Genomic DNA, 27,411 nt, shown 5'->3' with positions numbered 1-27,411 from the left:
CTCTTTAAATTGAGTAAATAAAATCTAAAATAAATAAATAAAATTAATGTTGCCTTAAATCTCACCCCCACACACAGAGCCCTACAGAACAGAATGCGCCCTTGCAGGGCCTCCCTCTGGCTTCCTCACCTTCACAGCTGTTCAGTGGTGGCACTAAGTGAGGACAACAGGTGGAGAGACTTGAGGTAACCTGAAAAGGTCCCAGGATGGGCACCCCAGCAGGCACTGACCTTTTACACCCCAAATCCCACTCTGCCATCACCCAAGTTGTAGCAAATGGACTTGGAGGATTAATGAAGTTTTCTCTTTTATACAAATCTATGTATACATACACCTGTTTTTAACAGCACAGAGACTGCTTATCCGGCTAATCCCACAGACATTTCCTGGCGCATTCGCATGGTCCTGAAAACTATCCCATGAAGAGGGGCGGTAACTTGTTCCAACACCTCCCTCTCACCCGCGGATGTTTGCACAACTTGTTAGTGATTGCTTTTAAAAAATAGTGCTTTGTTTCTATGAACCAGACTCTTGGGGGTGAAGTTAACGGGCGGTACTGCAGGACGTCTAAGTTTTTAGAAGATGATGCCACACTTTTCATAAGGCCATGCACAGTGCTCGCCCCCCAGTACGAGACCCTCCGTCATCCTGGCTCCGCGCCCACCTGCGGACGCGTTATCACCTACACCACCACTTCACTCGGCCCTGACTCGGGGGCCCTGTGATTCTCCCCGTCGAGGGAAGCGAGGTTACAGGGCTTCGACGGGAGCGGGAGGAGCGCCCGGCTCGGGACCCCGGTTTCTTCCAGTGCCGACCCCATGGGCTCCAGGACAAACAGGAACGAGGCTAAATGCCGGCACTAGCGGAGGGAACTCCAGACACTGAGGAGACCTGGCCGTGGGCGGGGATGGAGGACACGGGAGTAGGGCAGGTGGTTCTGCCCCGCAGGTTGAACCCTACACACCCCTGGCCACCGCCCGACGCCACGTACCTTTCGTGGTGCGCTGCTCCGCGAGAAGGTCGAGAGCCCTGGCTGCCCAGGTCAGCTCTGGGCCGCGGGATCCCACCTCCTACTCGCCCTCGCCCCCGCCCCACTTCCGCGCTCGCCGGGCTGGCGCGCACGTGCTCGTCCTGCACCTCCGGGGAGGAGGCGCTCTTTGGCGGTGTGGTGGTTACAAAGTATTCAGGCAGCGGCCAATCCCAGAAAGCCTTAGTCGGACGCACCCTCGGGGTCCGCGCACTCCCAGGGCGCCGAGAGGTTCTGGGGTGGGGTTCGGAGGCGCCGTTGAGTCTGGCTCTGAGTCCTGGGGGCAGTCGGCAGCAGAGGAGAGGACGCCACTACCCCAACTTCTCCCAGGTGTGGGAGGGAGGAGCAGAAGCAAGCGGTGACCCTTGCTTGACCCCAGGCCACCCCTGCAGTGGACCTCGAAGCTAGGCCCTGCCTAGGTCATAGCTTGGGGCGGACACCCCGCTCACTTGCCCACCCGGACAACCAACCACGCCTTTCAAATCCAAAGCCCAAGCACATTAGGGAGGGAGCAGAAGCCCCTGCAAGCATACAGGCTCATGGTTCAAGAGGGGTCCACTGAGCTAGGCATGAAGGGCACACCTGGGACATCCACAAACGACCTGACCTCCACACCCGGCATGACCTCCACGTGACCCCCGAGCGTTGGGCAGCTCGCTTTAGCGACATCTTCACGAGCGAGGGGGGCCTTGGGCTCGCAGGCTCTCGCTGACTCTGGTCAGGTCCAGTGGGAATCGCTGAGCTGCCCACGTTCTGCTCAGACAGTCCTCAGTGCAGTTCACACTTTGTGAGCTGCCATACCCAGCATGCCGGACCAAGGAGACTGTGAGTTGGTTCTTCGAGGATGGTCAAGGTCTTACTAGAAAGAAAAGTTTTGACTGCAAAGCTTGCACACAAAAAATTTCTGCACAAAGACAAATATTTCAGCGTTTGTTCAAGTGAAAAATCTGGAAGCAATCCATAGGCTAGTGGAAGATTTGCTAAATATTCATACTTTAGAAAGGTTATTAGTAATTATGCTGAGGAATTATTTACAGACCCAACTGGAATCATGACACACTGTGCAATTAAAATGGCAAGTTACAAGATAGTTTGAGTGACATGAGCCCATTTGAAATGTACAGACATAAAGTATTAAATTCTGGTTGCCCCTGCGTGATAAATTATTTTTATTAGGCACTTTTCTTTTTTGCTTATTCATGTTTCCTAATTTTTATAGAGATAACTTTCTGCCCTGACTGGATGGCTCAAGTGATTAGTGTTGGTCTGAAGAGCACAGGTGGCCCTGGCCGGTTGGCTAAGTGGTAGAGCGTCGGCCTGGCGTGCGGGAGGGAGTCCCGGGTTCGATTCTCGGCCAGGGCACACAGGAGAGGCACCCATCTGCTTCTCCACCCCTCCCCCTCTCCTTCCTCTCTGTCTCTCTCTTCCCCTCCCGCAGCCAAGGCTCCATTGGAGCAAAAGATGGCCCGGGCGCTGGGGATGGCTCCTTGGCCTCTGCCCCAGGCGCTAGAGTGGCTCTGGTCGTGACAGAGCGACGCCCCGGAGGGGCAGAGCATCGCCCCCTGGTGGGAGTGCCGGGTGGATCCCGGTCAGGCGCATGCGGGAGTCTGTCTGACTGCCTCCCGGTTTCCAGCTTCAGAAAAATACAAAAATAAAAATAAAAAATTGAAGAGCAGAGGTTACCAGTTCAGTCCTGGGTGAGGGCACATACAGGAACAGATGACATTCCTGTCTCTCTCCTTTCCCTTCTGCTAAAGTCAACTTTAAAAGTTTAAAAGAGAGATAACTTTCTGGGGTTTTGTTTTGATTTTTAGATTCTTTTCAAGATGTGGAAAGAGACAACAGGAAGCAGAGTTGGGGAAAACAAATCCTGCTGAAGCAGGCCTGACCTAGGTGAACAGAGAGGAATTTAGAGATTGGCTTGTGACAGTCCCTCTCCCACCCCCACCCCCTGCGGGTTATAATGAAAGCCTTCTGAAAATGGAAGCATAGACCCCTTCTCTGGGGCACACTAGATGGTCAATGAAAACGTTACTAATTGCTCTCCAAACCCATTAAATATCAATGAATTAAGTCAATGGAACCTAAAATATCAAAGTAAGAAACAGCAGGGAAGTATTCTTTAGGATGTGTTATGTGCTATCCACTGAGCACTCAACAAGGGCAGACTGATTTTAGAGAGGGAGAGAAACATTCACTTGTCATTCCACTTAGTTGTGCGTTCTTCCCTGTATATGCCTGACCAGGGATTGAACCCACAACCTTGGTGTTTCTGCATCACAATCTAACTGAGCTAATTAGTCAGGGGCTCCTTTGTCAAATATTGGCCATAAAGGCTGGGTTTATTTCTAGGCTCTCTTCTATCCCATCGATCTATATGCTTGTTCTTATGCCACTACCAGGCTGTTTTGATTAAAATGACCTTGTAGTATAGATTGGTATCTGATAGATACCTACAATATTGTTCTTTTTCTCAAGATTGCTGAGGCTACTTGGGTTTTTTGTTGTTGTTTCATAAACATTTTGAGAATATTTGTTCTAGATCTGTGAAATATGCCATTAATATTTTAAAAGGAGCATTGAATCTATGAATTGCTTTGGGTAGTATGAACATTTTCATGATGTTAATTCTTCCAATCCATGAACAGGGTTAGATGCTTTATTGGGAAGGATTCTTTTACTTGTTCTATTCTCTGAAAATTTTTATAGGATTGGATTTATTCTTTAACTTCCAGAAGACTTCACTAATGAAGTCATACAGCTTTAAGCTTTCCTTGTGGAAAGGTTTTTAATTTTGGATTAAAATTCTTCAATGGATTTAACATCAACATTAGGTTAACTGTAGACTATTTTAGTGTGCTTTGTAACTGTGAGGAAGAAATGCTTTTACACTTGTTGCAATAATCATATGGTTTTTATTTTTTAGATGGTCTCTAAATTGATTGGATTTTGACTATTGAATCAGTCTTAGGTTTGTATTCCTGAGGTAAACTCCAATTTCCCTTAATATATTAATGCTGGGTTAAAGTAACTAATATTTAGTTGAAGATTTTTGCTTCTATGTTAATGAGGAACATTTGGGGTTTTTAAAATTTGTAATACCCTTCTCTAGTTATGTAATCTGCATAAGGCTGACCTCATAAAATGAGTTAAGACATATTTTTCACCTTCTATTTTCAGGAAGTGTTTGTAAAGAACTGGTATTATTTCCTTCTGAAATGTTTGGTGGAATTCAGCAGTGAAATAACCTGAGCATGAATTTTTATTGTTGAAAAGTTTTCAAAGCATGCATTTAATAGTTTTTAGGCTATTCAGATTAACCATTTCTTCTTGGTATGCTCCCATCCTTGAGTAAACTTTGGTAGTTTGTCCTTCAAGAATTTAGTCCTTTTCATCACAGTTGTCAAATTTGTTTAGTTTTTATAATATCCTCTTCTACCATTTTGTGTGTGTTGTTGTTTTCTACTTCATTAATTTTTGGGCTTACCCTTATTTTATTTTTACTTACTCTGGGATTATTTTACTTTTCTTTTTTTAATTTCTAAAGTAGAATTTTAGATTACTGGTATGAGACATTTATTCTTTTTTAATATAATTTTTTTGTGTGTGTGTGACAGACAGAGGGCCAAAGAGAGGGACAGACAGGAAGAGAGAGAGATGAGAGCACCAACTCTTCATTTCAGCACCTCAGTTCAGGCCCTCCTGAAGGAAACATCCCAATCCTGTCCTCAAAATAATGGAACAAAAGTTTTGAACTAAATTCAACCAAAACTGCAACAAAGCCCGGCTAATTTAAATACAGGTCAGAATTATTCAATCCCACCCATTCTAACAGTTGACATTAAAAAATATATGTCTATTTTCTGGAAATATATACCCAAGGCAAAGAAAATGATTTCTTTATTCCTATAAAGAAAGATATCGTTAAAATAGCATCATTTAATGAAAAATACAATCCTAAGTGTATGCAATTAGCAATGAATCTTCAAAGTCATGCACAAATCTAGTTTAAAAATACTGTGTCATTTTATATGGACACATTTCTCAACTTAGAGCAAATTTCAGTAAGGCTCTGGAACTGAGTAATGCCATCAACAAAGTGGAGCTAACAGTTCTAGAACATGAAACAGCAGATTACACACTTTTTTATTGAACATGAAGCATTCAACAATAAATGTACATCCTGTCCCTAGGTCAAATAAATAAAAAATTTTAAGTAATAGAAATAATAAATGTATTCAGTCTAAAATGAAACTTAGCAAGAAACCAATAACAAAAAGAACAGGAAAGGCCCTGGCTGGTTGGCTCAGTTGTAGAGCGTCGGCCTGGTGTGCAGGAGTCCCGGGTTCGATTCCCAGCTAGGGCACACAGGAGAAGCGCCCATCTGCTTCTCCACCCCTCCCCCTCTTCTTCCTTTCTGTCTCTCTCTTCCCCTCCTGCAGCTGAGGCTCCATTGGAGCAAAGTTGGCCCGGGCGCTGAGGATGGCTACATGGCCTCTGCCTCAGGCGCTAGAATGACTCTGGTCGCAACAGAGCAACGCCCCAGATGGGCAGAGCATCGCCCCCTGGTGAGCATGCCGGGTGGACCCCAGTCGGGCACATGTGGGAGTCTGTCTGACTGCCTCCCTGTTTCCAACTTCAGGGAAAAAAAAAAAAAAAGAACAGGAAAATCTCAACACTTAGAAGTTAACAACAATCTAAAAGTCAGGGAAACTTAAAGAAAAAAGGAGCCTGACCAGGAGGTGGTGCAGTAGATAAAGCATCGGATTGGGATGCGGAGGACCCAGGTTCGAGACCCCAAGGTCGCCAGTCTGAGTGTGGGCTCATCTGGTGTGAGCAAAAAGCTCACCAGCTTAGACTCAAGGTCGCTGGCTTGAGCAAGGGGTTGCTCAGTCTGCTGTAGCCCCATGGTCAAGGCACATATGAGAAAGCAATCAATGAACAACTAAAGTGCCACAACAAAAAACTGAAGATTGAAGCTTCTCATCTCTCTCCGTTCCTGTCTGTCCCTATCTATCCCTCTCTCTGACTCTCTGTCTCTGTAAAAAAAAAAAAAAAAAAAAAAAAAAAGGAAAGTATTTTGAACAAAAAATATATCAAAAGTTTTGCTATACAGAATAAGCAGTGCTTAGAGGGAAATTTGTAGCATAAAATATTAGAAAAGAGCCTGACCAGGCAGTGACACAGTGGATAGAGCATTGGACTGGGAAGCAGAGGATCCAATTTCAAAACAAGGGAGTCGTTGGCTTGAGCACGGGCTCATCCAGCTTGAGTGTGGAGTTGCTGGCTTGAGCATGGAATCGTAGACATGACAACATGGTCGCCGGCTTGAGCAAGGGATCACTTGCTCTGCTATAGCCCCCTGGTCCAGGCACATATGAGAAAGCAATCATTGAACAACTGAGGTGCTGCAATGAAGAGTTGGATGCTTCTCATCTCTCTCCCTTCCTGTCTGTCTGTCCCTATCTGTCCTTCTCAATCAAAAAAAAAAAAAAAAGAATCAACTAATGAATGCACGAATAGGCAGAACAGCAAGTTGGTGTTTCTCCCTTCCTTGGTCTTTCCAAAATTAATTAAAAAGAATACCATATAGCTAAAGCTATACTGTGTAATCAACATTGAAGTAACTAATAACTAACTGTAGCAAGATGCTACCACAGAACAAGACTTCAGTTTCTTTTCTGCACCTGAGTCCATTCAAAATTTAAAGTCCAAAGTACCTCAGCCTACTTTGTGACAAGGCCAACCCCTTGGCTGGGCACCTAGAATGATGATCCTATCAAGAATGCATGTATTGGGCAGCCCGAGGGTCCCGGACACCGCAGAGGCCGGCCCTGCCTGGAGAGACCACTCCGAGACTGCACTGCGTGCCTGAGGAATCGGTTCATCTTAAGGTGTCATTGGACATGTTCAGTTTGGGACTGCCCCAGGACCTTCCCTGAATTTTCCAGCCAGTTTTGCATCGCACGCCTAGGATCCTTGCACTCTGCATATGCACTGCTCAGGGACGGTGCTCAAGTTGGAACTGCACAGCGCATAGCTCAAGTGTGCACCAGATGACAAGTGGACCACGGCCACCGGGTCTGTGCCTGGCCCAGGAGTGGGAATGGTGATGGATCCCTGAAGTGGAAGAGGTGGTGTGGAGTGGGCACCACCCATGCTGCCCTGCTTCCAGCTACTATGCATAGGGTGTGGCAAGATGGTGACCTCTACACATTCCACTCCCCAAGTGGGGCGGGTTGCACCTATTGCTTGGGCTGCAGGGCCGACTTGTGTGATGTGGCCCTGTGGCCTCAACAGGAGCCCGGTTTCATCTCTGGAGTCCACGCAGAGTTGCACGCTGAGTACCAGGGTGAGGACTGGAGGGTCAGTGTGGAAGACGGTAGCAGCCAAGGGACTTTGGTCAACAATGTCCAACTCCCAAGGGGGTCACAGGCTGGAGCTGAGCAATGGTGACCTTCTGACCTTTGGCCCTGAAGGGACCCCAGGAACCAGCCCCTCAGAGTTCTACTTCATGTTTCTGCAAGTCTGAGTCAAACCTCAAGATTTTGCTGCCATTACCATCCCACGGTCTAGGGCTGAGGAGGGAACCAGGGCTGGTTTCCAGCCCACGCTGCCCCTTGAAAGGGCTCCACAGCGCCCCCTCAGCTCCCTGTCCCCTGTACCGAAAGCTACGCTGATCCTCACCTCCATTGAGCCTCAGCTAGCTCCAGCCCCAGCCCTTCACTTTCTCTCGAAGTGGGGGTGCACCGCAGAGCCTGCCTGCTTCCACTCCCCCCAGGGAAGGGGGACCACCCCTTCTAACCCAACCCCAAGAAATCAGAGGAAATCAGCTCACCGCCTGCTGGCAGAACTGGACGATGAGGGAGAGGCTCTGGACAGCCCCTCAGCGCTTAGAGCCCAGGAAGAAACTCCGTGTAGAGAAGACCCTGCTGACACCCCATGGGAGGGAATGACTACAGAGCCAGGGTCCGTTGCTATGGAGTCAAGGTTTGGAACAGGCCCCCCTGGCCAAGGTGACAGAGGAGATGGCCTCCCACCAAACTAATGCCGTCTTCAGGAGCTGCCAGTGAGCTGGGAATCCCCACTTATAGCCCTGGATCCTTACTGTAATGGACACTAGAAGATGTAAGCCCCAGACCCCAAGTGAGTTCTCAACTTGGGTGGCAGCACCTAAGGCATTCTGGGACAAACTAGGGGACACCCCCTAGAATTCCTGACGTTGTGGGCAGTCCCTGCTGTCCATGTTTGTGACCTAGCTTTTCAGAGGTTTATTTCCAAATAAACAATGGATATTAAAACAAAAAAAGTGCGTGTATTGTGAGGGAATACGAATCTTAAAAGACATCAGGATGTTCTAATCAGTTAGAAATGTCCACCATATTGACAAATATAACTGAAGAATTAGCTTCCAGGGCCACTTACAAATGGAATAAAAATGATTTCTATTTTTAATATGCACTTATAAGTCACTTTATTCTAGTAAAAAGTTGCATTTGTTAAGAATATTGCTATGCAGAGTAAAATTTTTCTGTCATTAAAATCCTAGTGTTGAATAAACTATGAATTTCAAAGCAGTGTATTCTATATTAATTTGCTTTATAGAATTTCCTCTTTGATAATTTTATATTTAAAAAATGACTTTCACACATTCATTCATATGGCTCCTCACCTTTATAAACTTATAAAAGGGTATGATGGACAGCTGAAATGTTTCCTACGGTTCACTGAATTCAAAGAGTTCTTGTATGTTTTCTTGTTTGTTTGTTTTGTTTTTTACAGAGAGAGAGAGAGAGGGATAGACAGGGACAGACAGACAGGAATGGAGAGAGATGAGAAGTATCAATCATCAGTTTTTCATTGTGACACCTTAGTTGTTCATTGATTGCTTTCTCATATGTGCCTTGACCATGGGCCTTCAGCAGACTGAGTAACCCCTTGCTCGAGCCAGCGACCTTGGGTCCAAGCTCGTGAGCTTTTTGCTCAAACCAGATGAGCCTGCACTCAAGCTGGTGACCTCGGGGTCTTGAACCTGGGTCCTCCGCATCCCAGTCCGATGCTCTATCCACTGCGCCACTGCCTGGTCAGGCTGTTGTATGTTTTTTACATGTAAAAACAGCTTTCTGTGATGTCCTTCCACATGCTGTATGTTCACAAGGTCTCTCTTCAGTATGAGTTTTCTGGAGTTTGTGATGATATCATGTATAATTTCTCTTCAGAATGAATTTGCTGGTATGACCTGTGAAATGATTTTTTGAAAGTTTCTTAATTTAATTACTCAACATGTTTATCATCTGTGTGAGTTCTCTGATGCATAATGAGCTGCGACTTCCAACAAAAAGCTTTCCCGCATTCAATGCATTTACAGGGTTTCTCTCCTGTATGAATCCTCTGATGTGCACTGAGAATTGATTTCTGAGAGAAGGTTTTTCCACATTCATTACATCCATAAGGTTTCTCCCCTGAATGAGTTCTGTGATGTACAATGAGCTGAGATTTCCTAATGAAGCCTTTTCCACATTCACTGCATTCATAGGGTTTCTCTCTTGAGTGTATTCTCTGATGTACAATGAGACGTAATTTTCCACTGAATGATTTCTCACATTGATTGCATTTATAAGGGTTTTCCCCTGTATGAGTTCGCTCATGTACAATGAGTAGTGATTTCCAAATAAAGGCTTTCCCACATTTGTGACATTCATATGGTTTCTGTCCTGAATGAGTTCTCATGTGTATAATGAGGTATGACTTGCTACTAAAGGCTTTCCCACATTCACTACACCCATAAGGTTTTTCCCCTGCATGAGTCCTCTGATGTGAAATGAGCTGATCTTTCCTGTTAAAAGCTTTCCCACACTCAATGCATTCATATGGATTTTCTCCTGTGTGAATTCTCTGGTGTACAGTAAGTTGTGAATTGAAACTGAAGGATTTCCCACATTCACTGCATTCATGTGGCTTTTCTCCTGTATGAGCCCTCACATGGATAATGAGGTATGACTTGCTCCTGAAAGCTTTTCCACATTCACTGCATCCATAGGGTTTCACACCTGTGTGACTTCTCTGGTGTACAATGAGCTGTGACTTCAAACTAAAGGCTTTTCCACATTGGTTACACACATAGGGTTTTACTCCAGTGTGTGTTCCCTGATGTACAGTAAGCTGTGACTTGAAAGTGAAGGCTTTTCCACAGTCACTACAGCCATAAGGTTTCTCCCCTGTATGGATTCTCTGATGTACAATAAGGTTTGACTTTGTATTAAAGGCTTTACAACAATCACTGCATTCAAAGGGTTTCTCTCCTGTATGAATTCTTTGATGTATAATGAGCTGTGACTTCAAACCAAAAGTTTTCCCACAGTGACTGCATTCATAGGGTTTCTCCCCTGCATGAGTTCTCTGGTGTGAAATGAGCTGATATTTACGACCGAAGGCTTTCCCACATTCATGACATTCAAACGGGCTCTCTCCTGTGTGAATCCTCTGGTGTATAATGAGTTGTGAATTGAAACTGAAGGATTTCCCACATTCACTGCATTCATTGAGTTTCTCTCCTGTATGAGTTCTCATATGTATAATGAGGTATGACTTGCTCCTAAAGGCTTTGTCACATTCATTGCATACATAAGGTTTCATTCCTGTGTGACTCCGCTGATGTACAATAAGCTGTGACTTCAGACTGAAAGCTTTCCCACACTGAATGCACCCAAAAGGCTTTACTCCTGTGTGAAGACCCTGATGTACAGTGAGCTGTGACTTGAAAGTAAAGGCTTTCCCACACTCACTACAACCATAAGGCTTCTCCCCTGTATGGGTTCTCTGATGTACCAGAAGGTTTGACTTTGTGTTAAAGGCTTTCTGACATTCACTACATTCATAAGGTTTCTCTCCTGTATGAATTCTTTGATGTACAATGAGCTGTGAGTTCAACCCAAAGACTTTCCCACATTCATTACAACCATAGGGTTTCTGTCCTGAATGAGTTCTATGGTGTAAAACAAGCTGCTCTTTCCTATTAAAGACTTTTCCACATTCACAGCATTCATAAGGATTCTCACCTGTGTGACTCCTCTGATGTATAACGAGTTGTGAACTGAAACAGAAAGTTTCCCCACACTGATTGCATTCATATAATTTCTCTCCTCTGTGTCTTCTCTGATGTTCAATTAGGTAGGACTTGCTGAAGTCTTTCTCACATCCATCACATTTGTCGGGCTTTTCCTCTGCATGCGTTCGCTGATGCACGACAAGGTAAGACTTGCTGCTGAAAACCTTCCCACAGTAACTGCATTCAAAGGATTTTCCTCCCAGATAGATTTGCTGGCAGATGAATTGTGACTTCTTGTTAACAATTTTTTCAGATTCGTAACTTTCACAGTATTTTATTCCAAAAAGAGTTTGTTCATGTTTAGAACGGAAGAATGATTCCCTTTGTGAATAAACTCCATTAGGGTTCTTTCTAGTGTAATTACTATTGAAGTCTACATTATATTTCAAACTCTTTGCACGTGTGCCACATTTATAAAGCTTTTGTCTTGAAGTAGCACAATCTGTACTAAGAAGACACAGTTTTGCAAATGCAGTATACTCATAGTATTTTGCCATACTTCCTGGCTTGCCTTCGTTTTCCTGATACCATTCCACGTGATTATCAATTTTCCAGACTTTGTCTAGAAATGAAAACATGTTACAAATAAAATGATGCTGGTATCCTATAAAATTGCCTTTAAAAATGCCAGGTCAGCCCTGGCCGGTTGGCTCAGTGGTAGAGCGTCAGCCTGCTGTGCAGCAGTCCCAGGTTCGATTCCCGGCCAGGGCACACAAGGAGAAGCGCCCATCTGCTTCTCCATCCCTCCCCCTCTCCTTCCTCTCTGTCTCTCTCTTCCTCTCCCGCAGCCAAGGCTCCATTGGAGCAAAAATGGCCCCGGGTGCTGGGGATGGCTCCGTGGCCTCTGCCTCAGGTGCTAGAGTGGCTCTGGTCGCAACATAGCGACCCCCAGGATGGGCAGAGCATCGCCCCCTGGTGGGTGTGCCGGGTGGATCCCAGTCAGGTACATGCGGGAGTCTGTCTGACTGCCTCCCTGTTTCCAGCTTCAGAAAAATACAAAATACAAAAAAAATAAAAATAAAAAATAAAAATGCCAGGTCATGAGGTTACTGTTTTAGTTTCAGATATCAGATCTAAATTAAGTAAAATGTAAACTGCAAATGTCCGCCAGCTCTTGGGCACTGGGGAAAAGAAAGCAAAACTAAAAATGAATATAGACATAGGCATCTGACAATAACTAAAGGCTGTTTTCAGTTTAACCGGTTTGCATAATGGGTAAAGAAGGCAAAATAAGCAAAATATAAAGAGAATGGATGAAATTTCTAATCATTAAAATCATTTAATAAATAATTATTGAATACTTAGTATGTTCCAAACTCTGCAAATCTCAGGAGAAACAGCAGAAAACATTGCAATTGAGTTTACAGCCTCTTGGAAATAAAGTTCCAATGAATACCCAAACAAATAGATGAAAATAAATACACAAGAAACATAATGATATTTCAGAACACTGAGGACAGGAAACAGCTAGTGAAAGCTTCCAGAGAAACAAAACAAAAAATTCACACAAAGATGTGTATACTAGATCAAAACTTTTTAACAGCATCTGAATTCTCATTAGCATCACTAGAGAGGAGAAAACAGCATTCAGAAGTATAAGCCTTTAAGAGGCACAGGTCTCAAATTTATATCCTACGTATCCTTCCACAGGAAGCTACTAGAAGAGGTGCCCTGACAGAACAAATCAGGGAAAAAGATGACATATAATACAGAAAATAACAATTGAACAGACATTCAAGGATAAAAATCGTACAGCCAGGTCTTGAGTAAAATGAGTTTACAATGCACCAGTCAAAGACCTAGGAGAGATGTCACCAGGCGGATAAAAACTGACAAAATTAGCCTGACCAGGCAGTGGTGCATTGGATAGAGCGTCAGACTGGGATGTGGAGGACCCAGGTTCGAGACCTCGAGGTTGCCAGCTTGAGTGCAGGCTCATCTGGTTTGAGCAAGGCTCACCAGGTTGAGCCCAAGGTCGCTGGCTCGAGCAAGGGGTCACTCGGTCTGCTGTAACCTCCTCCCCTCACCCCCCGTAAAGGCACATATGAGAAATAATCAATGAACAACTAAGGAACCACAATGAAGAATTGATTTTTCTCATCTCTCTCCCTTCCTGTCCATCTGTCCCTCTCTCTGACTCTCCCTGTCTCTGCCACATAAAAATGCGTGCGCACACACACAAAACCTGACAAAATTACTCATTTTGCTGAATATACCAAAAGAATATTTGGACATGTGAAGAAGAGTCTGAGGTTAAATTAATGATAACTGTATTGGCCCTGGCCGGTTGGCTCAGTGGTAGAGCATCGGCCTGGTGTGTAGGAGTCCCGGGTTCGATTCCCGGCCAGGGCACACAGGAGAAGTGCCCATTTGCTTCTCCACCCCTCCCCTTCTCCTTCCTCTCTGTCTCTCTCTTCCCCTCCTGCAGCCAAGGCTCCATTGGAGCAAAGATGGCCTGGGCACTGAGGATGGCTCCATGGCTTCTGCCTCAGGCACAAGAATGGCTCTGGTTGTAACAGAGCAACGCCCCAGATGGGCAGAGCATTGCCCCCTGGTGGGCATGCCAGGTGGATCCCGGTCGGGCGCATGCGGGAGTCTGTCTGCCTCCCCGTTTCCAACTTAAGAAAAATACAAAAAAATAAAACAAAACAAAAATGATAACTGTATTAATTTTAAGAGCAGAGAAGCCCTATCCAGATAGCTCAGTTGGTGAGAGCATCATCCTGATACGCCAAGTTTGTGGGTTCAATTCCCCAGTCAGAACACATACAAAAATCAACCAATAAATGCATAAATAAATGGAACAAATGGATGTTTTTCTCTCTTCAAACCAAACAAACAAACAAACAACCAAAACAACCCAGAAAAAATTGGGCACGCAAATAAAACAACTCAAGAAAAAAATTTTATGAACAAAAATTAACTACAATATACTCGCATGATTTATCTGTAATAGAAATTGCAGTCGTAAAGTGTGAAAACTGAAGACTGACCTGACTAAAAGTACGAAGCAACTTTATTAGGATGGTAGGGAATGGGAAGAGACAGTTTGTATATCGTGGAGTGTATGATGGGCAGAAGGTGAAAGAGAATTTCCCCTCTATGCTGAGTGATCATTGGAGAAGGGGGGAATAAAGGGGCAGTAGAATATACTGGTTACTTAAATATATGAAGGTTAATAGCCTAAGAAAAACCTAAAAGAGATGACAGTTGTTTTTTCTGGGGGGAAAAAGGGCTGGGTAGACACTATGCTGTTAAAAGTATTTTTATATCACCCAAGCCAAAGATACACAGTAGATAGGGAACAAGACACAGGACTAAGTTCTCAGGCACAATGACAAAAATTTGGAGGCCAATAGAAAAGAGAATGAGTTGAGTTGATCTAGATGTCCTAATGTAATAGTCCAACCAAGACAACGAACAGAAAAGGGGATTAAGAGAACACAGCAGCACGTCAGGGTTGGAGACAGCATATTAGAGGGTCTTAACATCTCATACCAAGTCTGCCTGCATCCTAAATCTAATCCCTCTTATTCATTTGTACACAACCTCTACATTATACTTTCCCACACATAAACTCCCCAATGGGGTAGTACCACCCTCTGGTTGCACTGAGAAATGCAAATAGGCACTTTTAACTATCACAATGGCTTGAGAGGGAGTGTTACTATTGGCTATTACATGATCCTATCATCACAAATGTCTCCACTGAGATGAAAATAGGCTAGCGAGTCATTAATCTTTGTCCTAGAATATGATTTGTTCATGGTTGGTTGTCAGTACTGTTCCTGTAGATCTTCAGAGGTCAGGAACACTAAATCTGTACTAACCACCATTTTTTTTTTCTATTTTTAGTGAGAAAGAAAGAAAGAGAAATGGACAGGCAGGGACAGACAGGAAGGGAGAGAGAAGCATCAACTCATAGTTGTGGCACCTTAGGTGCTCATTGATTGCTTTCTCATATGTTCACAGGCCAGGGGAGGTCAGGGAAGTCCCACCAAGCCAGTGACACCTTGCTCAAGCCAGCCACCATGGGGTCATGTCTATGATTCAGTGCTCAAGCTGGCAACCCTGCACTCAAGCTGGTGGCCCAAGCAAGCGACCTTGGGGTTTTGTTTATTTATTTATTTATTTTTATTTTTATTTTTTCTGAAGCTGGAAACGGGGATAGACAGTCAGACAGACTCCCGCATGCGCCCGACCGGGATCCACCCGGCATGCCCACCAGGGGCTACGCTCTGCCCACCAGGGGGCGATGCTCTGCCCCTCCGGGGCGTCTCTCTGCCACGACCAGAGCCTCTCTAGCGCCTGGGGCAGAGGCCAAGGAGCCATCCCCAGCACCCGGGCCATCTTTGCTCCAATGGAGCCTTGGCTGCAGGAGGGAAAGAGAGAGACAGAGAGGAAGGGGGGGTGGAGAAGCAAATGGGCACTTCTCCTATGTGCCCTGGCCGGGAATTGAACCCGGGTTCCCCACATGCCAGGCCGACGCTCTACCGCTGAGCCAACTGGCCAGGGCCAATCTTGGGGTTTTGAACCTAGGTCCTCAGCATCCCAGGCTGATGCTCTATTCACTGTGCTAGGGCCTGGTAAGGCCTATGCAGTGACTTCTAAGCCAGCGACCTTGGGCTTCAAGCCAGTGACTTTTGTGCTCAAGCCAGCGATCACAGGGTCATGTCTATGATCCTACACTCAAGCGGAATGAGACTGCACTCAAACCAGTGTGACCTTGGGGTTTCAAACCTGAGTCCTCTGTGTCCTAGGTCGACGCTCTATCCACTGTGCCACTGCCTGATCAGGCCTATGTGGCTACTTCTATGTGGTGTTCACTGCTGCTAATCTCCAAGAATGAAGGTTCCTGTTGTTCCTACCCTGTTCTACTCTCTTCCACTTGGTATTTGTCTGGTTGGTTGTATGAGGATAACTTATCTTTAATTATAAATCACCAGACCATAAAGAACTACCACCAAGTCTGACTGGGAACAAAGATTCTATAATACTTTGGCATTAATATAGTACAACAATGAAGACAAGGGTGGAGGACCATTTTTTAAGATGGATGGATGGATGGATGGATGGATGCACAGACGGGAAGCAGGGTATGACTAGAAGCTGCCTAGCCAAAGAGGTCGATGAAGATGGACAGTGCTGCTCCACCAACAGTTCTTCTGCCCACTTCCTGACAGGCAGAAACCTTGTTTTCCCCACCCCCATGCTTTAGGCCATGAGCTGCAGCTGAAAAATGGTGACCCCTGTCCATCCCTATCTGTACCCCAACCCCCAGAAGGTGAAGCACACTTTATCAGAGTCAACAGGGATGGTCCCTTTCCCTGGCCAAAGTCTTCTAAGGGAGGTAGGTATATGATAAAAATCTAGCCTCCTAAACATGGTAAGTCTGCTGGGGCTTCCTGGAATAGGTTTTACTGCCTGATACTAAATGTCTTGTGGGAAGAAACAGTCTTTATTATTCCACTGGCCACTGCACATGCTGGCAGGAACTGTGACAGCCATTTATGACCACAAAGGGAAGGAACTTGAGGAAAACGCTAACATACTTGGAACAGCAGGGTTCAGGTGGCCCTTTGGTGATTTACCGAGTCACTTAATCATGCCAAGAGCTGCCCCACTTCAAAGCACTTAAGACTTATGATAATAAATCACTTCTGCTTAAATAGGGTGATTTAGGATTAATCAAAAACTACAGCAGAAACAATGAGAAAGACACAAAGACTAACTGTTGATTTATCCTTCCATGCCTGTGACAGAAGAAAGAAGTGCTCAAGGAAACATATCTGACAGTAACATCAAGATGAACTAACAGAAAAGGACACAAATGAATAACTTTGACTAAGAAGTAGAACAATCAAGAAGTTGTTGGCCTGCCTGACCAGGTGGTGCAGTGGATAGAGTGTCGGCCTGGGATGCGGAGGACCCAGGTTTGAGTCCCCGAGATCGCCAGCTTGAGTGCAGGCTCATCTGGTTTGAGCAAAAGCTCACCAGCTTGGACCCAAGGTCGCTCGCTGGCTCAAGCAAGGGTTCACTCACTGTGCTGTAGCCCCACGGTCAAGGCACATATAAGAAGGCAATCAATGAACAACTAAGGTGTCGCAATGAAAAACTGATGATTGATGCTTCTCATCTCTCTCTGTTCCTCTCTGTCTGTCCCTATCTATCCCACTCTCTGTCACTGTAAAAAAAAAAAAAAAAAAAAAAAAGAAGTTGTTGGCCCTGTGGGCAGAAATTGAGAGGATGGGGGCCTTAAAAGACTTCTTTTTAAAGGACCAAAATACTAACAGACTTCAGCAAGACCACTGAAGAGAACTGTATGTAAAGACTGAAGTTGACCACCCGTACAGGAAGAACTAGAAGCATAACAGAGCGAACAAGCAACAACCAGAAAGGTGAGAAGGTAGTATGTGGCTACAGAGCAGTGAAGATGATTCCAGTTTCTAATAATGAGACAAGGGAGTGGTACAGGCAGGCAAGATGCCCTGTGGATCAATCACACCCAGTACCGAAGGGGAGATGAAAGAGGGATGGGCTGTCAATTACCAATAAAGAAAAAAAGAGCTTAAATCTTCAGAGTGAGTGAAAGTCTTTTAAAATAAATTACAATATGGGAGGCAAGTGTTAAAGAAAAATAAAGGCCTCTCTGGACTCAGAGGAAACATCAAGAGCAGCCAAGGAAGTATGGGGAGAATAAGTACATCACTGTGCAGTGTGACAGTGGGTGCACAGGGTGCCACTTGAGTCGGGGGGGGGAACGGGAAAGCTTTAGGCAGGAAAACTGACACTATCAACTGATGCAGGGACGTACTTGCCAAGGACATTGATGTTACAGTGATTATCACAGAGAAACATGGAAAGGGGTGGCTTCAGGGAGAAGGAAGGAAGTTGGGGCTGTTGTGGAATGTTAAGTATAAGGGATTTCAAAAACAGGAAAGAAGTGGAAAGCATGTGAAAGTCACATCAAGTGATGTCAAGAGGAGAAGCATGCTTAGAAGCATAATAGAGTAGGTCTGTTAAACGGGAAGTAAGAGAGCAGAGTAACTGAAAGGGAGTGGCTAGAGATGAGATAACACACATAAGCATGAGGTGCACATCACCTCAGAATTCACAATTTAAACAAAAAGGGATCGCTTCTCAGACTTTTGGCTAAGATCAAGTTTAAACAAAAATGGAAAAATGCCCAACCTGTGGTGGCGTAGTCAATCAAGTATCCACCTGGAACGCTGAGGCTGCTCATTTAAAACTCTGGGCTTGCCCAATCAAGGCAGATATGAAAAGCAACTACCATTTGATGCTTCCTGCTCCTCTCCCTTCTTTCTCTCTTTCTCTCTCTCTCTCTCTCTCTCTCCCTCCCTCCCTTCCTCCCTCCCTCCCTCCCTCTCTAAAATCAATTAAAATCTAAAACAAAAAGTCTACATGTCCTGCTCAGTCACCTGCATGGCCTTGACTTTGAATCTGGGCCAGCATCATCCACAGCTCCTCTTGTTCCATCGTGAAGATGATATCAGGTTTGGTGTTTTGATACCCTGTGAACAGAAAATCAGACACCCTAGACCAAACTGCCCAAGATTCAGGGATGCTGAAGAATGGGAAAGCTTTGGTTAAGAGACGGCATGATGAAGCTGATGTTTTGTACCTTGGCCAAATTAGGATTTATTCAACTGGTATAGTCTGATGACAAAGAGACACTAAGACAGCGGTTCTCAACCTGTGGGTCATGACTAAGAGAACCTGGCCTCTAACTATAAGTCTAAAATCACTAAGCGTTTTACAAAGACCCCACCCCCCACCTCCCAGCTTTAAGAAACTAAGAAGAAGCCTAGAGATCACACACATTCCTTTCAGGGCAGCAGCACTCACCCAGGGACACCAGGTTGCTGTAGTTCTCCAACATCACACTCCTGTACAGGTGCTTCTCAGTTGGGTCCAGCAGCTGCCACTCTTCCCAGGTAAAGTACACAAACACATCCATGAATGACAATGGTCCCTGAAAGAGCATGTTCCCATTCAATCTCAGATTATTTTACTGAGTATATGGGAAACAACAGACTACTTACCAAGGGTTTACATTAGTTCAATTCTACTTTGTGATAAAAGCAAAAATTCACTGAAAACCTTCCCATCAGAATGTACTGCATTAGAATGAAGGTAAAATATTCAGGTAAAATCTGAATATGGATTTGGTATCAATTTTGTTTTAAAGTTTGATGTGCATGAATTGTTAAAATGAAGAACTAAATCTAACAGGGTTTAGTGGTGTCTGAGAGGCTGCACTTCTAACAAGCTTTAGAATATTAAAAACTCGGCCCTGGCCGGTTGGCTCAGCGGTAGAGCGTCGGCCTGGCGTGCGGGGGACCCGGGTTCGATTCCCGGCCAGGGCACATAGGAGAAGCGCCCATTTGCTTCTCCACCCCTCCCTTCCTCTCTGTCTCTCTCTTCCCCTCCCGCAGCCAAGGCTCCATAGGAGCAAAAATGGCCCGGGCGCTAGGGATGGCTCCTTGGCCTCTGCCCCAGGCGCTAGAATGGCTCTGCGACGCCCCGGAGGGGCAGAGCATCGCCCCCTGGTGGGCAGAGATTCACCTCTGGTGGGTGTGCCGGGTGGATCCCAGTCGGGCGCATGCGGGAGTCTGTCTGACTGTCTCTCCCTGTTTCCAGCTTCAGAAAAATACAAAAAAAAAACAAACTCATTTAAATCAATAAGAAAAAGGTAAAATACATCCATATAATGTAACAAAATGTCAGATGTATATGGCAAAAGGTACTTACCTAGTTAAGCTATCGGGGAATACAAGTTAAATTCATAAAGAGACACCACCTTACAACCACCAGAATGGCTCAAATTAAAAAGACTAACAATACTCAAAATTACTGGGAATGTGAAACGAGCAAATGCTCCACAACTGCCGCTGGCAGCACAATGAATAAATGCAAAAGCATGGGTGCTCACAAAACAAGCACTCAATGAAAAATGCAAGTAATACAGCAAAACACACATGTGCACTCACCATTAATGTGAACTAAAAATATGCACACTGCAAAAACAATACACATTTTATAAACACTTAAACAAGATTCATAAAAAACAAAGAGATGGCCCTGGCCGGTTGGCTCAGTGGTAGAGCGTCGGCCTGGCGTGCAGGAGTCCTGGGTTAGATTCCCGGCCAGGGCACACAGAAGAAGTGCCCATCTGCTTCTCCACCCCTCCCCTTCTCCTTCCTCTTCTGTCTCTCTCTTCCCCTCCCGCAGCCAAGGCTCCATTGGAGCAAAAGTTGGTCTCCGCCTCAGGCGCTAGAATGACTCTGGTTGTAACAGAGCAACCCCCCAGATGGGCAGAGCATCGCCCCCTGGTGGGCATACCGGGTGGATCCCAGTCAGGCACATGCGGGAGTCTGCCTCCCCGTTTCCAACTTCAGAAAAATACAAAAACAAACAAACAAAAAACCAAAATGACTATGGGAGGATTAAAAAGGGGACGGAAACTGAGTATGGGGAAATCAGGAAATGTGTATTTAACGGTAGACAGGAACTCACGGGAACCATAAGTTGCTTGTTTATTGATTCCCACTTCTTTATTACTTTTATTCATCAACTCACTTGAGACTTGGTGGTTTTTGGCTGCTCCTGGGAAATAATCATCCATTCTAGGATCTGGTCTGTCCTGTGACTACTATGCCTTTGCTGGGGTCCTCTTGGGGGAGGCTTCTGGTCAGGGGTCCTTTGACCCACGATGGGTTCCTGACATTGGAACTTTCTGATGCCACTGCCTGAACTGTCTTGTTCCTGGAGGGGTGGGACCTGTTGACTCAAAAGCAAACCACTTGAATAAGCATATATCCTCTGGGCCTCAACCTTGGTGTCTTCTGCTAGAGAACGTGTTCGCAGGAGGCCAGGGTGGGTGTACTGCAAACTGCAGTCAGTGCTGCTGTGGGGCAGAAGCAAGACCAATGAAAATGGGAAACCCAGCACACTGACAGTAGCCCCTGGTCCAAGGCTCTGCAAAGGCCCAGAAATCCCATAAGCACAATGACCACCCTGAGATTAAAAAATTTTCTGGAGCTTCTTTTTTTTTAATTTATTTATTTTTTACAGAGACAGAGAGAGAGAGTCAGAGAGAGGGATAGACAGGGACAGACAGACAGGAATGGAGAGATGAGAAGCATCAATCATTAGTTTTTCGTTGCGCGTTGCAACACCTTAAGTGTTCACTGATTGCTTTCTCATATGTGCCTTCACTGCAGACCTTCAGCAGACCGAGTAACCCCTTGCTCGAGCCAGTGACCTTGGGCTCAAGCTGGTGAGCTTTTGCTCAAACCAGATGAGCCCGCGCTCATGCTGGCGACCTCAGGGTCTCGAACCTGGGTCTTCCGCATCTCTCACTATTCAAATGTCCATGAGCAAATTCACTTAACCTCTACCACTGATTATTTTTGTTAATAAAACATTGAAAGTAGGATGAGATCAGGATAGCAGTGCAGTTACTTAATCTCCCAGAAACTCCCAATGAAAACAAGAGACCTATCAGAATAGTAAAAGAAAAAGCCCGGACATCTACAATGAACAAAACCTAGGTGACAGGTCTCCTCACAGACCTCAGGATATAGGCAGATGTGACCCAACTGTACAGGGCAATTCCGAGAAGCAGAAGTATGGGAAATGGGGGAAGATTCTGATGGGCCACATGCTGCAGGTCTCCAAAGTCACCACCAATAAATGCTCATTCCCAAGAAGAGAGCACCTCACAATAGTGGAATATGAGCAATGTTCCTTAGGCTCAGAGTTGTAGGTAACTAAAAAATATATTCTCATATAGTCACTAAATGACCTAATAGTGCTGTGGGCACATAAGAGCAAGAGGATATAAGAAATAATCAGAAACCCTGGCAGGGTAGCCAGCTGGTTGGAGCATTGTCCAAATACATGAAGGTTGTGAGTTCAATCCCTGGTCAAGGCACATGCATACATAAGTGGAATGTCCGTGACATGAAGCTTTTGACTGTTGAGATGGCCACTTCCAAGACAGCCTTCTCTGATGTACACATTGTCAGCTACACAATTACATAAACAGTCTGACTGCCTCACCCATGAACTGCCCTTTACGAAAGCCCTGGGTGACTTAGTTAACAGCTCACCTGAGTGACCATGCTTTTCCCTTCCTGTGCTTTAATTCCCATCCTTCTGTTTTAAACTCAACAATAAAGAGTAAAACAGAGAAACCCAAGGCACCTACCGCCTTCCCCCTCAACAAAGGCAGAATCCCAGGACTATGTGTGCTGTCTCCCTCTCTACCCCAACCTGTGTGGTCCTCAGGTGAGCCATGTATCCTCCAGGACCTGTGAGTAATGAACCTTATTTTTTCAAAGTTCCCTGATGGTTGCTGCTGAGAGTTTCTGGCAACCATAGTAAGAACCACAAGGGCCAGTTCAGCTACAATACTGGATCTAGTCAGGGAAATGTCGATGGGGGCTCAACACAAGTGGTGCAGCCCCAGGTGAGTGCCCCAGGCATCCCCAGTCAATAGCATCATGACTGATAAGCTAATATCAACTCAAATCAACTGTATGGTAAATGAAAAAAGACAGGTACAAAAGGCCACATAGGGTATAATTCTATCCATCTAGAAATGTTCAGAATAAGTAAATTAATAAAAGCACAAAGTAGATTAATGGTAGCCAGGGAAAGGAATGGAGAGTTGTTTCAGATGAGGAAAGGGTTTCTTTCTGGAGTGATAATGTTCTTGAATTCAATAGTGGTGACATTTGCACAACTTCCTGAAGACAATACTCGCCCCTCATCCACTTTCAGTGTCCATGGTCAACCACGGTCTAAAATCATTAAATGGAAAACTCCAAAAAATAATTCATAAAGTTTAAGTTGTGCACTGAGTAGCAAGATAAAATCTTGAACTATTCCACTCTTTTCCACCCAGGACATGAATCATCTTTTAGTCCAGCTTATGCACACACACTATGTATGCTCCCTGCCTTGTCACTCATCTGGTTATCAGACAGGCGGCAGTGGCATAGCAGTGCTTGTGTTCAATTAACCCTTATTTTACCTAATAATGGCCCCAAAGCGCAAAAGTAGTTGTGCTGGCAACTCAAATATGCCAAAAAGAAGCCATACAGTGCTTCCTTTAAGTGGAGATGTATGTATTGGTGAAAACAGTATACACAGTGTTCAGCACTATCCCAAGTTTCAGGCATCTACTGGGGTGTTGGAATGCCTCCGCCATACGGGGGGGGGGGGGGTGAGGGGAACAGCTACTGTACTAAAAATGACTTCATGATATACTTTAAACAGATGAATTTTATGGTATATAAGTTACACGTCAATCAAGTCCATATGAAGAGAAAAACTTTTAAACTTCAATGATTTCTAGTACTTTGATAGTTTTGCAACAATCACGTTATCAGGGTACATTTCCATCGCCCTGGAGACGGAATGCATACACGGCAGCCTCAGGGACAATTTTCACAAAGGAGAGAAAACCCTACTCACCCAGATGGCAGCTGTGCAGACCCTGGTGGCCATCCCCACGTCGTCTGTGTGCCCGCGGGAGGTGGCCGGACCCAGGCTGCGCGAGAGCGGGAGGGAAAGGCTCCCAGGTCCCGCCCCACGCAGAGGACGCTCTGGTCCCAGAGAAAGGTTGAGGGCACCGACACCTGCTCTTCCCTGAGGCAGCTGCTGGGCTCCTCGCCTCCGCCCCATACACAAAAACGAGGCCAGGAAGGAGGGGGGCCGGCCTAGCCAGTAACGACTGTCGCCTGGAGATAAGAGATTCGGTGTGCCGGCTCCTCCGAACCGTAAACGGACAGCGCGGGGTTGTGCAAGAGTGGCTGCCTCCACCTCCTGGTATACAGCCAAATCCACTTCCACCTCACTCTTGGCTTTGAAACTCCTCTCCTGGACGCTTAAGCGATGAACACCGGGAAAAGAGAAGATAGACCACTCTAGTTTGGGTCAGCGACCTGTAAGCAGCCACTGGCCAACCAACAAGGTTCCCAGCACTGGCGGAGACAGTGGCGGTGAACAGGGACGCGCAGGAAAAGCGTCAGTGAGACCAGGGCCAGACGAACTACAACTCCCAGAAGCATCTGCGGGAGTTTCTGCCGCAGGGGATGAGAAGGAAGCCGAGCGCCAATAGTGCCTGTACTGCAGCAGGGACGCCCTGGCTCTCCTGCACAGGGCTTGGCCACGGGCTCTGTCGGCTTTAAATAATATAAAGAATTAAAGTAATCGATCTACCACAAAGATGGCAGTGGTATAAATAAGGTATACTAAGGCAGTGGTCCCTAACCTTTTTTGGGCCACCAACCAATTTAATGTCAGAAAATATTTTCACCGACCAGCCATTAGGGTAGGACGAATATATCACGTGACCGAGACAAGCGTCAAGAGTGTCTTAGGCAGATGTAACAGAGGGAATCTGGTCATTAAAAAAATAATAAAACGCCCTGGCCGGTAGGCTCAGCGGTAGAGCGCTGGACTGGAGTGCGAGGGGGGGGGGGGGGGGGGGGGGTTGGGTTCGATTTCCGGCCAGGGCACATAGGAGAAGCACCCATTTGCTTCTCTACCCCCCCCCCCTTCCTCTCTGTCTCTCTCTTCCCCTCCTGCAGCCAAGTCTCCATTGCAACAAAGATGGCCCGGGCGCTGGGGAATTTGTATTTTCCTAATGACTCAAGATGTTGAACACCTTTACTTGGGTTAATTTAAGTCATGTATTCTTGTAAGTGAAACATCTGGTAAAATATTTTTATACTAGTTTCTCTTCTCACTATATAAGGGTTCTTTGTATTCTAGAAACATGTCTTTATCATATCCATTACGGCTTGCATTTTTATGTTCTTGATGGTGTTATCAAAAGACCTGAAGCGGCTGGGCTGGGTCTTGAGGAGGAGGGTGGGGTCCCAGTGGGGGTGGCCAGCTGCAGGGCGCACTCCCGTCATGCCATTGAAGTCGGTGTTCTCCGCCTGGCGACCATGGCTGTGCTGGTGGCCTTTTGTGCGGTGGCGCCTGCAGCCGCAGCCCCTGCTTTTGAGGCAGATGAAGGAAGTAAGATATGTGGGGCGAAGTTACGTATCAAAACCCACTTTGAACGAAGTGGTTATAGCAAGTGCTATAAGAACACCTATTGGATCATTTCTTTTTCTTTTTTTTACAGAGTCAGAGAGAGGGATAGACAGGGACAGACAGGAACAGAGATGAGAAGCATCAATCATTAGTCGTTTGTTGCACGTTGCAACACCTTAATTGTTCATTGATTGCTTTCTTATACGTGCCTTGACTGCGGGCCTTCAGCAGACCGAGTAACCCCTTGCTCGAGCCAGTGAGCCTGGGCTCAAGCTGGTGAGCTTTTTGCTCAAACCAGATGAGCCCATGCTCAAGCTGGTGACTTCGGGGTCTTGAACCTGGGTTTTCCGCATCCCAGTCTGATGCTCTATCCACTGCACCACCGCTCAGTCAGGCTATTGGATCATTTCTAGGCAGCCTTTCCTCCCTGCCTGCCACTAAGCTGGGCTCCACTGCAATTCAGGGAGCCATTGAAAACGCGGGGATACCAAAAGAAGTGAAAGCAGCATACATGGGCAATGTTCTACAAGGAGGTGAAGGACAAGCCCCTACAAGGCAAGCAGTACTCGGTGTAGGATTACCGATTTCTACTCCATGTACCACTATACACAAAGTTTGTGCCTCAGGAATGAAAGCCATCATGATGGCCTCTCAGAATCTTATGTGTGGACTTCAGTATGTGATGGTGGCAGGTGGGATGGAGAGCATGTCTAATGTTCCCTACGTAATGAACAGAGGAGCAACACCATATGGTAGGGTAAAGCTTGAAGATTTGATCGTAAAAGATGGGCTAACTGACATCTACAATAAAATTCATTTGGGCAACTGTGCTGAGAATACTGCAAAAAAGCTGAATATTTCACGAGATGAACAGGATACGTATGCTATTAACTCCTACACCAGAAGTAAAGCAGCATGGGAAGCTGGAAAATTTGGAAATGAATTTATTCCTGTCACAATTACAATAAAAGGTAAATCAGATACAGTGGTGAAAGATGAAGAATATAAACGTGTTGATTTTAGTTCCAAAGCTGAAGACAGTTTTCCAGAAAGAAAGTGGCACGGTGACAGCGGCCAATGCCAGCACACTGAATGATGGAGCAGCTGCTTTGGTTTTGATGACTGCAGATGCAGCCAAGAGATTCAATGTTAAACCACTGGAGAGAATAGCAGCATTTGCTGATGCTGCTGTAGAGCCTATTGATTTTCCAATTGCACCTGCATATGCTGTACCTAAGATTCTTAAAGATGCAGGATTGAAAAAAGATGTTACAATGTGGGAAGTAAATGAAGCCTTTAGTCTGGTTGTACTAGCAAAACATTAAAATGCTGGAGATTGATCCTCAAAAAGTGAATGTCAATGGAGGAGCTGTTTTCTCAGCATCCAACTGGGATGTCTGGAGCCAGGATTGACACTCATTTGGTTCATGCCTTGAAGCAAGGAGAATATGGACTTGCCAGTATCTGCAATGGAGGAGGCGGTGCTTCCGCCAGGCTGATCCAGAAGCTCTAAAGCAGGGGTCTCAAACTCGCGGCCCAAGGGCCGCATGCGGCCCGCCGAACAATTTTGTGCAGCCCGCAGACTAATCCATGAAGTTCAAAATATTTTGGATAAAATTAAGCAAGCCTAGGGGCCTACTTGTATTTTTCATTTCTCTAGCATCCTAGCTAGATATTAGCTTAGTTAACAGCAGTTGTGATGCGAACTATAGTTTCTGGTCGTTTTGTGACACTGAGTAACCTGCATGTACGATTGTGCTTGCTGTACTGATTTTTTTTTTGTTTTCAACTGCAGTGAGAAAGTGTTGCGTAACAGTTGCCTTTTGTAGACCTAGTGCGGCCCGCCGAATGGCTGTGATCTTGCTCTGCGGCCCACATGCTGAGTTGAGTTTGAGACCCCTGCTCTAAAGGCAACCTCTGTTAGGACAACTCAACTCTGGCTAGAAAGGCCTGCTGTAATCAGCGTGACTGACCACCTTGGGAGAGCTTATACTCAAAATAATGTTTCATTTTGTAATTTTCTATATTAACTTTAAAAAAAATAAGGTGGGCCCTGGCCGGTTGGCTCAGCGGTAGAGCGTTGGCCTAGCGTGCGGAGGACCCGGGTTCGATTCCGGGCCAGGGCACACAGGAAAAGCGCCCATTTGCTTTTCCACCCCTCCGCCGCGCTTTCCTCTCTGTCTCTCTCTTCCCCTCCCGC

At 45.7% G+C, this 27,411-nt stretch overlaps 2 protein-coding genes, 1 non-coding gene and 2 pseudogenes across 3 annotated transcripts; 3 read left to right on the top strand and 2 right to left on the bottom strand.

Moving 5' to 3' along the window:
* Positions 1-4,836: 4,836 nt before the first annotated feature.
* Positions 4,837-24,204, bottom strand: LOC136395846 (zinc finger protein 268-like). The gene is made up of 5 exons (XM_066371286.1): positions 23,640-24,204; positions 20,736-20,936; positions 19,002-19,128; positions 18,575-18,667; positions 4,837-5,141 (listed from the first exon to the last, which is right to left on the bottom strand). Exons 1-5 carry the CDS (start codon positions 23,847-23,849, stop codon positions 5,119-5,121), a joined length of 654 nt encoding a protein of 217 aa, XP_066227383.1. The 5' UTR covers positions 23,850-24,204; the 3' UTR covers positions 4,837-5,118.
* On the top strand, positions 6,561-8,588 carry LOC136395845 (transcription factor 19 pseudogene; annotated as a pseudogene).
* Positions 8,597-9,831, bottom strand: LOC136393984 (zinc finger protein 268-like). Its single transcript, XM_066366529.1, is given in 2 exon segments — positions 8,597-9,784; positions 9,787-9,831. Coding segments are annotated over 2 exon segments (528 nt in total). The 3' UTR covers positions 8,597-9,301.
* On the top strand, positions 11,771-11,846 carry TRNAS-GCU (transfer RNA serine (anticodon GCU)). Its single transcript has one exon. It is a non-coding gene; the product is annotated as a tRNA-Ser (tRNA).
* Positions 24,205-25,668: 1,464 nt separating the features above from the next.
* LOC136395844 (acetyl-CoA acetyltransferase, mitochondrial pseudogene) lies at positions 25,669-27,266 on the top strand (annotated as a pseudogene).
* Positions 27,267-27,411: the final 145 nt, after the last annotated feature.

Source organism: Saccopteryx leptura, chromosome 2 (assembly GCF_036850995.1).
Source record: "Saccopteryx leptura isolate mSacLep1 chromosome 2, mSacLep1_pri_phased_curated, whole genome shotgun sequence".
NCBI classification, from domain to species: domain Eukaryota; kingdom Metazoa; phylum Chordata; class Mammalia; order Chiroptera; family Emballonuridae; genus Saccopteryx; species Saccopteryx leptura.
The sequence above is the reverse complement of the archived record's forward strand: the minus strand, read 5'-3'. Positions and strand labels throughout refer to the sequence as shown.

What these genes read in the sequence shown, in the direction of transcription:
- LOC136395846 (XM_066371286.1), bottom strand. Translation starts at nt 23,849, where the DNA reads ATGGGGCGGAGGCGAGGAGCCCAGCAGCTGCCTCAGGGAAGAGCAGGT. An exon ending in TCTGCACAGCTGCCATCTGG is followed by an intron (nt 20,937 to 23,639) that starts GTGAGTAGGGTT and finishes TTGAGTCAACAG; the next exon opens with GTCCCACCCCTCCAGGAACA. An exon ending in TCAAAGTCAAGGCCATGCAG is followed by an intron (nt 5,142 to 18,574) that starts GTGACTGAGCAG and finishes TTCATGTTCTAG; the next exon opens with AACTGTTAGCTCCACTTTGT.